The following is a 17,480-nucleotide window of genomic DNA, read 5'->3' as shown; positions in this document are numbered from 1 at the left end:
TCACAGACGGTGCTCTTGTATCACTGTGCCTGCTTTAATATAATGTCTTAGATTTCATAAAAAGATTATGTTTGCCTTGCCCACTAGCACTTCAGTATATCTGTATAAATTTTCAGAAATAATCTTATAAGTAGGGGATACATGTGGGTGGTGGGTACCCAATGAGTAGTTCTGGTTGCTATTTAATTTATTTTTTAAGTTAATTAGATAGAAGTGAATCTTTATTCAATTAAATGACTTTTAGGTTGACCTAATGATTAAAAAAAATCCAAATTTTCCATTGCTACTTACAAGTCATTCCCTGCACTGTTAGCGCTGTTTTATTGAGATTTCTGAAAGTAGGAAAATACGCTATACTAGGCTAAGCCAGCACCAGTTTTCATGTGATCTGGACCCGGGTGAATCACAACATCTGCATGGACACTTGCCCCCAAGAACCTAATTCGACCACCAATGTTTATTTCAACACGAATTGTTTTTATTTATTTGACTTCAGCATTATTGATCGCAAAAAGTTTGAAATCTTAACTGCATATATTCAAAAAAATTACCCATAACGACTGCTGCAGGGAGAAGCCGTGTTTTCCTTTTTTTTCCCCCGGGTATACCTGCTTAATTCCGATTGAATTGCATCATTCGAAAACTCCTAAAACTCCTGACCGTTGGATTTATGAGGAAGCCTCGATTCCTACTATCTCCGACTATGGGACCCACTTGTAAGGCGCACGGCACACCCCCGAGAACGCGCGGCGGTCGATGTCCAAAACCCTAACCCCTCCAACCCAATCCAAAGATCCTCTCTTTCTTCTTCCCCAAGACCCCTCTCCCCTGCCTTGCTTCGCTCCGCTCCGCTCCATTCGCCCCCGCCCTCAGGGCTTCTGAAACCCTACCCGCCCCGCCACCTCGTGATGCCCCCGCGGCCGTCCCTCCACTCGCTACTCCTCATGGCCGCCTCCGCCGCCGCCGCCGGCGGCGGGGACTCCGTCCTCCTCCTCGCCGCCCGGCGCCGCCTCCCCGTCGCCGCCGCTGCAGGGGGGCACCGCATCCGGCTGCTCCACTCCTTCTCCGGGAGCCGCCTCCCCAGGCGGCCCGAGGTGGTCTGCTGCGTGAGGAGCGCCCCGGATGCGCGGCCCGCCGGCCCCGTCGCCGTGCGCTCCAGGAACGGTAGTGCGCAGTCCGGCTCTGAAGCACTCCTCGCGCTGTATTGGGGTTGATTTTGTACTCGTTGGGAGTCGGCGTGCTGCTACTTTGGATTGGGAGCTCAGTACCGGGGAAACTCTGCTCATTTGCTTGTTTCATATTAAGTTCGTTACCCGTTGCTGTATTTTTTTTTCCGGCTTTAGATAGCTCTCGAGCGTTGTGCTCGTATGCCCTTCGCGAGCTCAGGCTCGAAAAATACTGTTTCTAATGACAATTCCTCGCTTGTAATCGCATCCTTCCTACTGTTCCTTAGCTTCCTTAGTCGTGATTGGAGTTGTAGCAGACCAACTCATTGCATTGCTTTTTAAAATGGTTTACAGCACTTGAAGTTAAAGGATGTTGGGTGTTAGGCGCATAAGTTAACTGGTGTTAGGCATTAGTGGCTATGCCTCGGAATTACACTGTTCCTGCAGTTTTGGTGTTCTCATCATCTACTTAGGCTGCTAGTTTTTTTTTACAATTTAGTATTTTGCATGCTGGTTATAGCAACTGGACTGTAGAAGCATCGTTTTTTTGGGACAATTGCAAAGAAACCACCACTCCCGGTGTTATTGCAAGCTTGCCACTAGAAAATTGCAAAAATGCCATTAAAACTGTCATTCGAGTGACATCCTTGCAAAAAAAAAAAACAGGGAGGTATTTGCAAATGCCCTTTTTTTATTGATTTGGTTCCATTTTGTCAAAACAGTTCATTCGGGGAACAGCTACACAGCGGCTTGTGAGGAGAGACTTGGGCAGCTAGTTCAGAAATTGAAGAAAGAAGGTATTCATCCCAAGCAGTGGAGGCTTGGAAATTTTCAACGCATGATGTGCCCGAAGGTATGATGTGTGCGGTTCTTTACAACTTAGTTGTGCTGCTTCCATTTTCCTTTCTTTTCATGGATTGTTTAACCTTATAACTGCAATCTTTTCCGACTTAAGACATGAAGGATGATAATAAATTATTCTCCAAGAGTGATGCAATTCTAAATCACCTATTGAAATCAACTAGTTTCAAGCTGCATTAATATATAGATGGTTTTTTGCTGATCCATTGTATTTTAGATCTTGAGCTATCTAGAAACAAATGGTGAATTATAACTTTCGTTCTGTTCTCTAGTGCAACGGTGGATCTACTGAGGAAATGAGCCTTAGTGTCTACATCCGAATGGACGGGTGAGTTATCATGTATCACATTTGAACTTCTTGGTCAGAGTTGTTTCTTCAGGTATATACTTCAGGGTCTGTCTGTCATCTGATGTGCATTCTATGTTGTTTCTTCAGTATGAACGCAACATGGAATTGTTTTAGATCAACCTGTGGTTGGAGAGGTTTTGTCCAGGCGAGTATACCAAACAAATGAAAGAAAATCGGAAGTAATAAACCATCTTGATGCCACTATTGTTCTCTCTCTGCAGCCTGATGGAGTTTCCAAGGTATCCCAAGCAAACAGTGACATAGGAAGTGAAACTGACCAGGAGGTTGAAGCTAATAATGCAGCAAATATGGTTTACAGAAAACTCAGTGAAGAGGACCTCAATCTTGAGCCACTTTGTGATGAGGTAATTAATAATTGTTACTTATATATGACCAGCAGAACTGGTATTTTGTAGATCTTGAAAATAATACCGAATTCCAGTTATTAGCTTTTGTTTACTTTACTTTTTCTTGTATGTTGATAAAAACTTTTCACATGGGTATTCTGCGAACTGATTTCTTTTGCAGCTCATAACGTACTTTTCTGAAAGAATGATATCGGCAGCAACACTTCGAAGGAATAAAGTAATGCAACGTAACTGGAACAGTAAGGTATGCTGTACTGTTGAGGCAATTCACAACAACATGTTTTGATAGGATTGTAAGTATGGTGTCTCGTTCGCAGATAGTTATCGCTTTCACGTATAGACGTGATGGAATCCTTGTTGGCTGCAAATACAGGGAGGTCTCGAAGAGATTTTCACAGGTTTGTGGTCCTCTTCCTTTTTGGGATGTTTGAGCTGTTGTTATATTATTATAAAAACTCAATTTTCTTCTGTATCAGGAGGCGAAGACAGAGAGAATTTTATATGGTCTGGACGATATAAAGCGTGCACATGATGTTATCATTGTATGTTCAAGATCTCCAATTTGTTTTATTTTATATTGACATTTTCCCCAGAAAATTTATGCTAATCCGGTTGATTCCAAGTTTGCAATTTTGATAGCTTGTGTTGGTTTTTTTTGGCATGACAGGTCGAGGGTGAAATTGATAAACTTTCGATGGAAGAGGCTGGCTATCGTAATTGTGTCAGTGTGCCAGATGGTGCACCACCACAAGTATCAGACAAACTCCCAAATAAAAATCAGGTTTAAATGATTTCTTAATATTCACCAAAAAGTTCTCTCCCTCCCTCCCTCTCTGCTTACAATTACTAGTTTAGTCCTCCACTAGTTGCAATCTTTGTTAATATGTGGCCTAACATCTGCTTACGTTCCCTGTAAAGCTAGGATAAGAAGTACCTATATCTGTGGAACTGCAAAGACTACCTTGACTCGGTGGGCATTTTCTTATTTTGGAATGCAGTTATTTATCACTCCAGTTCTGGGATGCTCAGATATCACTTTACTGACTTTATTCTGCCACATGGTTATAGGCATCTAGGATAATACTCGCAACAGACGCTGACCCTCCAGGGCAGGCTCTTGCTGAGGAACTAGCTCGTCGACTTGGTAAAGAAAGGTTTGTGCATCAGAAAGCATCAGCATTTGTGAAAATTATGTAGCCATGATTACGCCACCTCTTGTTTGTTTCATTTTCATATTTAATTTGATGCAAACAGATGTTGGAGAGTCAACTGGCCAAAGAGGAACAAAACAGATATTTGCAAAGATGCGAATGAGGTTTGTTATGGCATGCATGGGCTCATTTGATATGTAGTTGAAATTCTTATCACCTAGCTGTGAATATTTTAGTCCTTTCAGAAACATAATAACACGATAAATGTATTGTTCCTTGTTATCGATCTATTATTCTTAATGGTTGTCTCGTATTGAAATACTGACATAAGCGATTTCTTACTATTCAAGTGTAGAAATCTAATGGATCAAAGCTGACTACCCACGAATGTAGTCATACTTTTTTTCCCTTTTAGCTAGTTCAGCCTATGAATCAAAGCTATTGATATGTGCATACAGCATGCTGCATATTGAAGATAAGTAACAAAAAACTGAATTCATGGATAATGAGTCATCAATTGTTTACCGATCTATTCATATTAATTTGTAACTACAGTACTATTTTTTATGTGCTTGATAAATCTGTAGTCAAAACTCAAAACCCTTGTTCTCTATAGATGCCACTTTGCATTTTGTACACATAATATATTTAAAATTAAAGCACGACCAGGACCTGTTAGGAGGCGTTTAAGGTTGAGAAAATGGCCTTTTAATGTGGCTTTCTTTCTAGATAAGCCTATACCCATCTTGTATTAATAACTATTGAGAGGCTCGAAACCTTCTCAGTTAGTCCTCACCATGGATTATGGTATTATGGTGCATAGTGGAATCTCAAACCCTTCCAAATAGTCTAGACGCAGATGCAGGTTATATTCATTATTTTATACTAAAGCTGAGTGCAAAATGAAGTACAAGAATGAGTTGTTTAGAATGTAGATTCAAAGCACACAAAAAATATTCAAAATATAGATATATTAATCTATATTAAACAAGCATGCTAACTTATTCAAAATGTAGAGCCTCCAGTTGAGGGGCCCGCCCATCTGGGCTCGAACCCAGGTGTTCGTAGGTCGCATGGGTATCGTTGTGAGAACTGATTTCAGTGAGTTTCCTAGTCAGCGAGGGTTCGGTACTCCCCTACCTGTAGAACAAAGCCAAGAGGGCATCTCTCTCCCTGTGGTTGAGTTTTTTTTTAAGCTGTACTAAACAAGCATGAGTTCAGTTACTACTACCATCACTATTCACTAGCTCCTCTTCTATGTCATGAGATCATTGTTGGCTATGTTTTTTCGATGAAATAAGATTTACTTCATGTGGAACTTGGGTTGTGAATTATGATGCTTTCTCCATTTCTGAAATTAGCCCTTGTAACATTTTCTTTTTGACTACAGGTACTGATGTTTTTAGGTCCACAAGCATTGAAAAAAGTTGTAGAAGATGCAGAGCTGTATCCCATAAGAGGCCTTTTCTCCTTCAGAGATTTCTTCCCAGAGATCGATAATTATTATCTTGGGATCCGTGGGGATGAGCTTGGTATTTGTACTGGTTGGAAATCTATGGATGACATTTACAAGGTAACCTTTAATTGCATTTATTATTCCTTTCCTCTTCTTTATTGTTGAAGGTTGGATCTGAAATTTCAATTCAATATCGGATAGTTTACACCCTGACCTGTTTTTACATAGTGGTTTTGATGATGTGTACATTTTTTTTCCTAAACAGAAGCGGTTTTGGCACCTATGCAGGCCACATGTGCAGTCCACGTCATACTGTATAGCACCCAAAAGTGGGGCCCACCATAATACTAAAAATAATAGAAAAAACACTTTCTTCTCTACGCCCAACACCTCCACATCGTCATCTTCCTGCTCCAAACATCCCTGTTTCTCTCCTGTACAAGGCGCTGCCTGCCAAATCCAGCACAGCTAGGCATCTCCTCCTTTGCAGGAGGCTCAAAACGGCTGCTCTCCACCCCCTCTACCAGATTCACACACTTGGTTAGTCGTAGCCTCCTCCGCGCGCCATGCAGAGTACTCTCCTCCATGGAGCACGGGGCTGAGCACCTCCACCCTCACTGGCCCCATTCTGATGCCAAAATGCAGCACACCCTCACTGGCTCTAAAGAAACGGAGGCAGCGTCGGAATCAGCTTACGGACGACCGAGGCAGTGGTGGTTTAGATCCAAATCAGGGACGGCATCTTCCGATGATGTACGTCATGACCCCCGAGTAGGTGACCTCATATGACCCATTGAGTACGAGTGGTAGGCGCTCCATTCTACAGCCAGCGAGAAAGGGGAGGGAGAGGGGGCTGTGGGCTCCTGAAGGCGGCGGCGGCCTCACACCAGCGCAGGGCGGCCAGTGAGGGAGGAGGGAGCCATGCCCATGTGAATGGCCATGGCTACCTCCGTTGGGGCATGGCCATGGCCGCTGCCGATTGGGGCAGCTAACGGCGAGGCGCAGAGAGAGGAGGAAGAAGGTTTGTGCATAAAAAAATTATAAAAAGAATTTTGCTGACTCACTGCCATGTATTAGGCCATGTCAGCAAAACAGCCTTTAAAACCGGCTAGGGGTTAAAATATATTGAATAGTTTGGAGGTAGTAAATCGAGTCAAGATTTTGTCTACGGGGAATGTCGGACAAAAATATGATTGTTGGGGGAGTAAAATTGACTTTTTCCTTGTTTTAAAGAGTTTGCATGTTGTCATTCCTTATGGTCTATTTGACTACAGAAGATCATTTCCTGACTGAATTGAATTTAGCAATCAGTTTGCTTCATTTACACTTGACACTTCCATTCTAAATGTACTGTAGACATTCTTAACGATGTCACATCTAAACATTTCCTAGGGATCCCATATTCCCATCTGAACAGTACTTTCTTGAAAATTTGTCAAAGAAATGCTTATTTTTGCTAATTAAAGTTAAGTAAATACTAGTGTAGCCCACTATATTTAAGCATGTGCTGAGATCCCCCCCCCCCCCCCCCTCTTGAATCTCATTCAAGCTCCGCCACTACTTGCATCCTTTCCCATGAGTCTGCATGTGCCATTTAGGCATGCATTTTTTTTTTGGCCAAAAACAATGTAACTAACATGGCTAGCAAGCACTGGAAAGATGACTTGAACTGCCATGGCACGTGTGGGATTTGTAGTTGCAGTCTTTATACATCATCAGAAATATATCACACGGTTCTATTTGTTTTCACTTTTGCAGGTTGTTCCTGGAGAGTTGACTGTAGTAACAGGAGTACCAAATTCTGGTAAAAGTGAGTGGATTGATGCTTTAATGTGCAATATAAACAGCCAATGTGGGTGGAAATTTGTTCTATGCTCCATGGAAAACAAGGCAAGCCATTGTTAGCTATTTAGTTATTGATACCAGTCAGCTGTTAATCTCACTCTACACTTTCAAATACTGGTGCTTTTGGTGTTTAGGTCAGGGAGCATGCTAGGAAGCTCTTAGAGAAGCGCATTAAGAAACCATTCTTTGATGCTAGGTAAGGAGTTAAGGACGCAAGTGTGTCCCAGTTTGAGTTTGGTCTCATATGTGACCCAAGTTATCTTTTTGAGGATCGCTGGTATTCTCATTGTTTCAAAGGCTCCGCTATTGTGTTTAGTTGGTTAAGCAATCTTTGTTTTTGTTAGTGCAGGTATGGTGGGTCTGTGGAACGAATGACTCCTGATGAATTTCAAGAAGGCAAACAATGGTTGAACGAGACATTCCATTTGATTCGGTATATACCAAATTTGATAGCATATGTCTATTTCTCGAGCTTCTGTTTATTTTACTGGAGAGCAATAGGTATCTACTAAGTACTATCGCGTAATATGCCTCTGTTGAAAGTTGATCTGCGTCTTCGGACTTGATGCTTTAACTGACATTGAGGCTACTTGTTAATCAGGTGTGAAGATGATAGCCTTCCATCCATTAATTGGGTTCTTGACCTTGCTAAAGCTGCAGTTTTAAGATATGGAGTGCGCGGTCTTGTGATTGATCCTTACAATGAACTTGACCATCAGCGCCCCTCAAACCAGTAAGCATTACCTTACCTCTATTAAGTGTGACGATCATTTAAAAATTCACTGATATGGTTACTCACATGCATTCTCAAAGATAAGAAGCTTTTCTTGAAGATTCAACCTGTCAACTATTGCTTCGTTAGTATCTAGGTGCCTGTTTCGTTTTTTTTGTAAGTCACTTCATATTGTGTCATGAACAGAACTGAGACAGAATATGTCAGCCAGATTCTTACCAAGATTAAGCGCTTTGCTCAGCACCATTCATGCCATGTATGGTTTGTTGCGCATCCTAGACAGGTAATCAAATTGTAATAATCACATACCAATATTTGCAACATAGCTGAAAGCCTGAAACATACAATGAGGTCTTATTTGGATTTGATCTTCTGCTAGCTTCATAACTGGAATGGTGGCCCGCCTAATATGTATGACATAAGTGGGAGTGCACATTTTATAAACAAATGTGATAATGGAATTGTCATCCACCGAAACAGGGATTCAAATGCTGGCCCTATTGATGTTGTGCAGGTTATTTTTGCTCTGATTTTTATCTTATGCCGAAAACTTAATGCTGCATCTGACTCTTCTATTCTATTATGTGGGGATTATCGTAGGTTTGTGTGAGGAAGGTGCGGAACAAAGTGGTTGGGCAAATAGGAGATGCTTTCTTGTCATATGACCGGTATGCTCTATTTTCAAAGAGCATTCTTTCTGTCTTTAGCTTTTCTAAAACCAAGCTCAAATCTTGTTATCTTTAAACATCAAGTTATTTAAGTCTTCAAACTGTGAGTAAAATCACCAAGCTGGTCATTTTCTTCCACAGGGTTACTGGCGAATTCAAGGACGCTGATGAAGTCACTGTAGCAGCGGTAACCGCTGCACAAACGAAAAAACACTCACGGAGGAACTTTGAAGGATCACGCAGCACATGACATGGCATTTCTGCATTCTATTGAAGCTTAAACTTCCTTTTTAGGTCTGACTTCTGCTGAAGATTAACTGCCTGGCCTCTAAGACTTTCCTCAACCTCCTGCTCTAATGTTTCTGCGAACCTCAACCTTGTAATTAGAATTCCAAAACATCCAAATTGAAATTAAGCCTGTGAACATAGCAGAGTAGAAACACAGGTTCTTTCATCCATATTGTTTCCAACTGATAGAATATTAGGTGGCTTTATCCACACTCCTTATCAATTTTCTTGCTGATTTGCTCTACTCACTCCCAGATCAATCGACACTAGTTAGACGGCATGGTTGTTACCGGGGATGGCCCGTTGCAGCTCGCTGTATGATCGAGACCATTGGCTGGCTTCATAAATTAGGCATACTGATCTCTAATTCTTCTGCAACATTGTACTCATGCATTGGATCAACAACCTTCTGTGTCCACTGACTCCTGGTGCCAATGAGGTTGAAGGATAACCTCACTCGGATGACTACAGCACATTGCTGGGGTGGTGTATAGTAAGCTTCTTGCAATTAATTGCTACACCAGGTTCTGCTTGTGCTATGAACATTTTGGTGGGTGGTTCTATCAGTAGGGAAATACTGAGTGGTTAGGTTATAATTTATTCGGTGACAGGATTTGAAGCAACACCTTCCAAAATTTGTACTCCCTCCGGTTAAAAATATATGATTTTTTTTTTGACTTTTCACGATCTTCGTGCAGCTTTAACCACTGTTTTCTATTAGAATATAGTTATAATATCTAATAAAAATATAATATTATGAAAATATTTTTCAAGATAAATTTACATGTATGATTTTTATATTTTCAAACTAAATATTTTAGAAGTTATTGACGGTTAAAGTTTTAAAAATTTAATTCCAGTCACATGTATCTATGCCAGCTTCTGTACCGATGCTGACTAATTTTAAGGTACCAGGGCTGCGGAATCTGGTGCTTTTTCTTCCAGCGGACACATGCAAACCATCAATTATGTGCCGAGCATTTTAAATTAGCAAATCTCCGGTCAATATGTTCAGAACTTGGCCCCACTGTGGAGTTGGAACGACGAGTGAATGCTTCCAAATCCTGAAATCACCGAGTTGTCCTTTTTTTTCCCCCTCCCTTTGCGTTGTTTATAATTGTGGATCCTGCTCATTTATATACACCTTGTCATTTTGGCGTTGCTGTCTCTGGTAGGCAACCAGCTGGGTGTTGAGCTAAAAGCATGGAGGCTGGGACTGGCAATGGCATGGCATATAGGCACCACCTGGTCAATTGCTTTGTTGTACAGTTGTACTTGTAACACTACATCTGTTGCCGCTGTGTGGCCGCCAATGTGCACTTGTTCTTTGCCAAACCAGACCACCTCCTTGGGCATCAATTCTCTAGTGGCGTGCTGCAAATTACTCCTATGCAGCATCGACCTCGATTGAAGCCACGTGTGCGGATACTTAATCTCAAAGCATCAGACGAAGCTAGCGCAGGCCGAGCCGGAAGTGGAGATGGAGGAATATAATTAGAGTATAATTAGCCGTTGAGAACACAGTGGCTAAGATTAATTGCAACGGTGGTTCTTGCCTTAGTCTTACGCTTAAGCATCATCGGATCAGATCGTTAGGAACTGTCGGGATCCTCTTGCAGTAATCATGTGCCAGTGATTATTAATACATCTGCAGTTACTGCAGAGTATATGTGTTATAGGGGAAAGAAAGGAGATAGGGAAGGAAGAGAAGGAGAAGGCAAAAGAGAGTAGGGGCATGTGCTGTACAGCAGCGGTGATGTGAGTCGGCACATCGGGAGGGTAAACTGCGCCGACGGAAAATATTTTTTTCCCACCTCCTTGGCCAGCTTGTGAATGCTGCCTAATTGCACACTACTCCTTCCGTATACAAAATACTTGTCAACTTTGATCATTTTATTTTTTACAAATACTTACACTACACGTATCTCAAGATTTTATTTGCAATTTTACACCTGGTTTGGTCTATCATACTAACATAGGCTTACCATAAAAAAAGGAACGGCAGACTCCCGTATTAGAAATTTCCAATATGCGCGCGAGACATTATTTTATCATCAATGTGCTTACGTGGCCCTAATTACTCAAGGGTATATTTATCATTCCACTCAAAAAGATGACGGTCTTCGGGTTTATGTCATGGTCAAAATGGCAAATTAAATGAAAACAGAGGGAGTAATCCCTAATGATACAGTTTTATGAAGTTTTTTCAGGCTCCAGTACTATGAAGTTATGAACATATGACCTGGTCTAGAACTGCATAGCTGTCCAGTGAAACACCAACCTGTCAGATTGACAATCGGGCCCCACAAAATGGGAGGGAGAACAGCCTAGCATAGGCACAGCACAGGCCATTTCCATCTCAGCACTCTTTTAGCATTGTAGCCTTGTTGTAGCACTAGTAAACAAACAACGGAAAATATTGGGTTTAAATAGACTATCTGTTATAAAGGTGTAAGCATCAAACTTTTACCGTAAAATCCTGACTTAAAAGTTAATGTCCATCCAATCATCCTACTTAGATATAGTTGTCCAAGTTTTACCACCGTATGAGAGTTCTGAGCAAAAGTGATTAGAGAGAATCCTGTTCACCTTGGATGTAAGACCATCATTAATTATATTTCTTTTATTTTATTTTTATCTTGATTTTTCTTCTTATTCTTATTCTCTTTATTTTCTTTTATCTCTAACAACTTCACTTCGAAGGAATTCGTGAAAGTAGAAACAAATTCGTCATGAAGAGAATAAACTTAAGAATATCTTGTGATAGAAACCGTGAAAAAAAAACCGTTGAAGTGTGGAAGAAAACGAAAATCCTTTTGAAATGGGATTCTAAGGCCTGACAAGAATTGATTGGGATGATCTAAGCCGTTAGATTAGAATCTGACTATTGTCCTCTATTGTTTTGCACCGAATATTTTTCCAACAAACAAAGCTAACTGTGCTGGTACAAGCTAGCCGTTGCCTGGTTCGTTGGTTGGGTTCGGGCTGGCGGAGCGCCGCAAAAGCAAAGCGACCCTCGCCGGACTCCGCCCACCGCCAGTCACGGACCCCACGAGCCCAACGGCCGACCCAACGGCTCCCTCCCTCTCTACCCGCCTACCTGTCGCCGCCCGGCCATAGCCGTTGCGCCCTTACTATATAGCCGTTTCCTCCCTCTCCTCCGCTCCCCACTCCTCCCTGACTAGTCTCACCGCCGCCGCCGTAGCAGCCATTGATTCGTGGGGAAATCTGTACACCTGCTGCCTGCCGAGTTCTCGCCGGGTGCTGCTGTGAGAGCCATGGCCGTGGAGGCTGTGTCTGGGAATGGCGCCGAGGCGGTGCCGCCGGCGCCGGCGAGGGAGGTGGGTGTGAAGGCGGCGGAGGTTGCTGTGTCCGAGAACGCGTCGTTCAGGGAGGAGAGCAACTTCCTGGCTGATCTCAAGGAGAACGAGCGGAAGGCGCTCGTCGAGCTCCGCGACAAGGTCGAGGCGGCCATCGTGGAGGGCAAGCTGTTCGATGACGGCAAGGGGGAGGAGAAGAAGAAGAAGAAGAAGGCCGAGGCAGCTCTGGAGGAGAAAGAGGAGGAAGGGAAGAAGGGGGCCGGCGCAGAGGAGAAGAAAGAGGAGGAAGGGAAGAAGGGGGCCGGCGCAGAGGAGAAGAAAGAGGAGGATGGCGAGAAGGAGGCCGACGCCGAGGAGAAGGAAGGCAAGGAGGAGGCCAAGAAAGAAGAAGCCGGCGAGGGCGAGAAGACGGCGGAAGAGGAGAAACAGGCGGCGGCTGTAGTCGACAAGGACATTACCCTGTGGGGCGTGCCCCTGCTCCCGAGCAAGGGCGACGAGGCCACCGACGTCGTGCTCCTCAAGTTCCTCCGCGCGCGCGACTTCAAGGCCAGCGCCGCGTTCGAGATGCTCCGCAGGACCCTCCGCTGGCGCAAGGAGTGGAAGGGCTTCGCCGGAGAGGTCGAGGGCGACGACGGCGCACAACTCCCGGGAGAGCTCGAGGGCTCGTGCTACCTCGACGGCGCGGACCGCGAGGGCCACCCGGTGTGCTACAACGCGCTCGGAGTGTTCGCCGACGACGCCGTGTACAAGAAGGCGCTCGGCTCGGAGGAAGGCAAGGCGAGGTTCCTCCGGTGGCGGGTGGGCGCCATGGAGCGACACGTGGCCGAGCTGGACTTCAAGCCCGGCGGCGCCGCTTCGCTGCTGCAGGTGACCGACCTCAGGAACTCACCGGGACCGGCCAAGAAGGAACTCCGCGTCGCCGTGAAGCAGGTGCTCGACCTGTTCCAGGACAACTACCCCGAGCTCGTCGCAAGAAACGTGAGCTGCGATCATCAATAAGAATTTCTTCTCAAAATGCTTGCCCCATGCGTGTGATTTAACTCCTTTTTCTGTATGATCTGACCTGCAGATCTTGATCAACGTGCCTTTCTGGTACTACGCGTTCAGCACTCTGTTCTACCCGTTCATGACGCAGAGGACCAGGAGCAAGTTCGTCATTGCTCGCCCGTCCAAGGTCACCGAGACCCTCCTCAAGTAAGCAGTAGAACATATCTCGGTTGCCAATTTTGCACAAAGCAATTGGCTTTGTGCATAATTTTGGACAATTTTTGACAAGGAGCATACGCCTTTTTAAAGGTACATTACGATTGAGGCCATCCCGGTGAAGTACGGTGGTCTGAAGCGCGACATCGACACTGAATTCTCCGCCGATGACGGTGAAATCACTGAACTGATCCTCAAGGCAAGCTCCACCGAGACCATCGAGATCGAAGCCACTGAGGTACAGTGCCAAACAAAAGAACACATGATTAGTAGCAGCTTGTTGAAACAATTCAAGGTTGCGGAGTTGTTTGACGTGCCTGATTTTGTTCAGGCTGATGCCACCCTGACATGGGACCTGACAGTGCTGGGCTGGGAGGTGAACTACAAGGAGGAGTTCGTGCCGGCCGAAGAGGGCGCCTACACCATCATCATCAGGAAGGGCAAGAAGATGGGGTCCGGCGAGGAGGCGGTCCGCAACTCGTTCCGCGCCGGCGAGCCGGGCAAGGTCGTGCTCACCGTCGACAACACGTCGTACAGGAAGAAGAAGGTGCTGTTCAGGCACAAGGTCAAGAGCGCATCTGCCAAGAAGTGCTAAGGCTCAAAACTTACAGGCGAATCATTTGGAGGCGGCTGAGATTTGTGGTGAATATAGGATTCAATATTCGTTCCATTCTTTTGTGTAATAGAGAGTAACATTGTTGGTGTGGTGATTGCTGCGGCATGATAATAATTTACTACCTGAGAATTTAAAAAAGAGTTTCATGTACTTCACTGAGCAATCGAGCGCTTCTGACCTGTGTGATCTTCTCGTTCTGCAAGAACCAAACCGTATGATCTGCCGGATCATCCGGTTCGGTTCGGGTATGAATGTTAGTGGATATTTAATGAGTAGTTCTGTTTTGTTATTTAGTTCATTTTTTACCTTAATTTTTAATAAGATGAAAGTGTTTTTAATTTATTTTTTAAAATTTTAGATCAAATCTAATAACCGAATCGCTGTCTGACCTAGTCTGTGTGGTTTCTCGTTAGCGGCCGGCACGGCGGAGCAGGCAGGGTCGCCGGGTAATAGCGAAAGCACCGCGCCAATTCAGTTTGTGCAGAAGTTTTGAATTGCCTTGGATTTCGTCGGAAGATTTGGTGATATCAGACCTGCTTAGCGGCAAAGCTAAATCTAAGGCAATTCAAAACTTCACCAAAACACATGCTTTCAGAACAGCTGCATGCCAACCACGTCGGTAAACACAAACTGCCGATTCACCATCCGATATATAACACTAATGACTTGTACTACTGCATAAGAGTGTAACACCAAGCAGTTAAGCTACCCCAAAGTAATAACTTGAACAACCATTAACACAAAACAAAATGCAATTTGTCACTACAACATCGCGTTCATAAGCAATAGCATCCTCTAGCACCTAACAGCACCACAAGCAACCCAATCCACGTAACGACTAACAGTGATACAAGGGATATCTGTAACAAATATTGGGGAAGGTGGCTTAGACACCAACCTCCTCTTCTTCCTCCTCATAATCTTCTTCCTCCTCAGCCGTGGCGTCCTGGTACTGCTGGTACTCGGCAACCAGGTCGTTCATATTGCTCTCGGCTTCGGTGAACTCCATCTCGTCCATGCCCTCACCCGTGTACCAATGCAAGAAAGCCTTCCTCCTGAACATAGCTGTGAACTGCTCGCTGACACGGCGGAACATCTCCTGGATGGACGTCGAGTTGCCGATGAATGTGGACGCCATCTTCAGGCCATTGGGTGGAATGTCGCACACACTCGACTTCACGTTGTTGGGGATCCATTCCACAAAGTATGAAGAGTTCTTGTTCTGCACATTGAGCATCTGCTCGTCCACTTCCTTGGTGCTCATCTTCCCACGGAACATGGCAGACGCCGTGAGGTAGCGGCCGTGACGAGGGTCAGCAGCACACATCATGTTCTTGGAGTCCCACATCTGTTGGGTCAGCTCTGGCACAGTGAGAGCACGGTACTGCTGGGAGCCCCGCGAGGTCAGTGGAGCAAATCCAACCATGAAGAAGTGAAGGCGTGGGAAAGGGATCAGGTTGACTGCAAGCTTCCGGAGGTCAGAATTCAGCTGACCAGGGAAGCGAAGGCAGCACGTAACACCACTCATGGTTGCAGAGATAAGGTGGTTGAGATCACCAACTGAAAAACAAAAACAAGGTTAAATAACATGAAAAAAGTGCATGCTTGTATAGAACAAGTAGATTTAACAAATATGCTAAATGTTGAAACATGAACGACTATATGATAGTGGCATATAAATTCAGTGCACATTATGTATGACAGTGGCATATAACTTCAGGCTTATAAGTACAAAGGGCAATCAAAACATGAATATAAGATTATAATATCAACTAGAACACAGGCAAACACCAAGTGAAACCATCAGCCTCCCTCCTATATGGTGTACTTTGATTACACTACAAGGTAGACAACTTACTAGCTTAAGTTTACACATAAATAACAAGTAGAGTTGTAAAAGTATGTACTGGAAAATCTATGCAACAAATAGAAAATCGTATGTGTTAAACTATGACAGCAAATAGCACACAAGCATGCTTGCACGGTGTGGTCAACAATTACTCTGCTCATATTACAATCCAGACACAGAAATGCGTATGATAGTCAGATAGTGTACTACGCAATTCATAGATCATTATATTAGCAGAATTTATGGCACTAAAAAGGTAACATAGATCATTATATTATCAAAATGCCAAACTTAAGTAAAACACTGACTACATGCATATGAAAAAGATGGAGATGACACTGGACACGTGTACAAATCAATCTGCACTAAATTAAACTGGAGACAGGATAATATCGATTGAAACGCTGATAGGAGAACAGATATGCACAATTCAAACTTTTAGAACATTTTGCACTAAATGAAACTGGAGATCATTCCGCACTTACAGGTTGGTGTTGCGAGCTTCAATGTACGGAAGCAGATGTCATAGAGAGCCTCATTGTCAAGCACCATGCACTCATCCGCATTCTCAACAAGCTGGTGAACGGAGAGAGTAGCATTGTAGGGCTCCACGACAGTATCAGAAACCTTCGGCGACGGGAAGACAGAGAATGTCAACATCATCCGGTCCGGGTACTCCTCCCTGATCTTGGAGATGAGCAGAGTGCCCATTCCTGAACCAGTACCTCCTCCCAGCGAGTGGCAGACCTGGAACCCTGCACTAGTAAGAAGGAAGACATGAGCAACCATTTAGGCTGTTAGGCATCTAACTCTACAATCACTTTGAACTACAAGCACCCAACAAAATGACAAGAAAAATAAACGCTCAATTCCTCGAAAATTTCATGATTCGCTTAGATCTAGGCGAAAATGTTCAGATCTACTAGCCCAGGACACGCGCAATGCCGCATAAACCCTAGATCCAGAAGCTGCGCAGCTTCATAAACCAAACATGTAAGGCAAAAACCCATCAGATCCAGTATGGATTCACGCAGACACGTACCTTGGAGGCAGTCGCAGTTCTCGGCCTCCTTGCGGACGACGTCAAGCACGGAGTCGATGAGCTCGGCGCCCTCGGTGTAGTGGCCCTTGGCCCAGTTGTTCCCTGCGCCGGACTGACCGAAGACAAAGTTGTCGGGGCGGAAGATCTGGCCGAAGGGCCCCGAGCGCACCGAGTCCATGGTGCCGGGCTCGAGGTCCATGAGGACGGCGCGCGGGACGAAGCGGCCCCCGCTGGCCTCGTTGTAGTAGACGTTGATCCGCTCGAGCTGGAGGTCGGAGTCGCCCGCGTACTTGCCGGTGTGGTCGATGCCGTGCTCGTCGCAGATCACCTCCCAGAACTTGGCCCCGATCTGGTTGCCGCACTGGCCACCCTGGATGTGGAGGATCTCCCTCATGGCGGCGGCGGGGCTAGGGTTCCGGCGAGGTGGTGGGGTTTGGGTTGGGGGAGTGAGCGAGGAGGGAGCAGCAGCAGAGAGGTGAGAGCCTTTATTGGCGGAGGGGACTGAGCGATGGGCAAGTGTGAAATCGTTTCGCGGTGGTGCTTTTTACGGACACGTCCCTGACGA

At 44.7% G+C, this 17,480-nt stretch overlaps 3 protein-coding genes across 10 annotated transcripts; 2 read left to right on the top strand and 1 right to left on the bottom strand.

Annotated features, from left to right (window-relative positions):
* Positions 1-783: 783 nt before the first annotated feature.
* LOC133883202 (twinkle homolog protein, chloroplastic/mitochondrial-like) lies at positions 784-9,557 on the top strand. Of its 8 annotated transcripts, XR_009902835.1 has the most exons (23): positions 791-1,164; positions 1,889-2,019; positions 2,300-2,355; positions 2,464-2,521; positions 2,598-2,741; positions 2,905-2,988; positions 3,062-3,142; positions 3,221-3,286; positions 3,412-3,525; positions 3,667-3,714; positions 3,813-3,898; positions 3,999-4,059; positions 5,286-5,468; positions 7,110-7,241; positions 7,331-7,392; positions 7,546-7,629; positions 7,798-7,929; positions 8,116-8,212; positions 8,309-8,443; positions 8,530-8,597; positions 8,739-8,891; positions 9,141-9,202; positions 9,299-9,557. XR_009902835.1 is itself a non-coding variant. In XM_062322438.1 (22 exons), exons 1-21 carry the CDS (start codon positions 909-911, stop codon positions 8,845-8,847), a joined length of 2,187 nt encoding a protein of 728 aa, XP_062178422.1. In that variant the 5' UTR covers positions 791-908; the 3' UTR covers positions 8,848-8,891; positions 9,141-9,303. The 8 variants fall into 8 exon arrangements, 2 of the variants coding, with proteins under 2 accessions (XP_062178422.1, XP_062178421.1); XM_062322438.1 differs by having other exon boundaries at positions 9,141-9,303; XM_062322437.1 differs by lacking the exons at positions 9,141-9,202; positions 9,299-9,557 and having other exon boundaries at positions 8,739-9,129.
* Positions 9,558-11,908: 2,351 nt separating this feature from the next.
* LOC133930370 (patellin-4-like) lies at positions 11,909-14,170 on the top strand. Its single transcript, XM_062377004.1, has 4 exons — positions 11,909-13,183; positions 13,275-13,399; positions 13,502-13,646; positions 13,740-14,170. The coding sequence occupies exons 1-4, from the start codon at positions 12,164-12,166 to the stop codon at positions 14,001-14,003; spliced, it is 1,554 nt and encodes a 517-aa protein (XP_062232988.1). The 5' UTR covers positions 11,909-12,163; the 3' UTR covers positions 14,004-14,170.
* Positions 14,171-14,724: 554 nt separating this feature from the next.
* On the bottom strand, positions 14,725-17,423 carry LOC133883203 (tubulin beta-1 chain). Its single transcript, XM_062322441.1, has 3 exons — positions 16,916-17,423; positions 16,359-16,628; positions 14,725-15,584 (listed from the first exon to the last, which is right to left on the bottom strand). Exons 1-3 carry the CDS (start codon positions 17,307-17,309, stop codon positions 14,911-14,913), a joined length of 1,338 nt encoding a protein of 445 aa, XP_062178425.1. The 5' UTR covers positions 17,310-17,423; the 3' UTR covers positions 14,725-14,910.
* Between the last annotated feature and the right edge of the window lie 57 nt (positions 17,424-17,480).

The sequence above is a fragment of the Phragmites australis genome, chromosome 10, assembly GCF_958298935.1.
Source record: "Phragmites australis chromosome 10, lpPhrAust1.1, whole genome shotgun sequence".
NCBI classification, from domain to species: domain Eukaryota; kingdom Viridiplantae; phylum Streptophyta; class Magnoliopsida; order Poales; family Poaceae; genus Phragmites; species Phragmites australis.
This window is presented reverse-complemented; position numbering and strand designations above follow the sequence as displayed.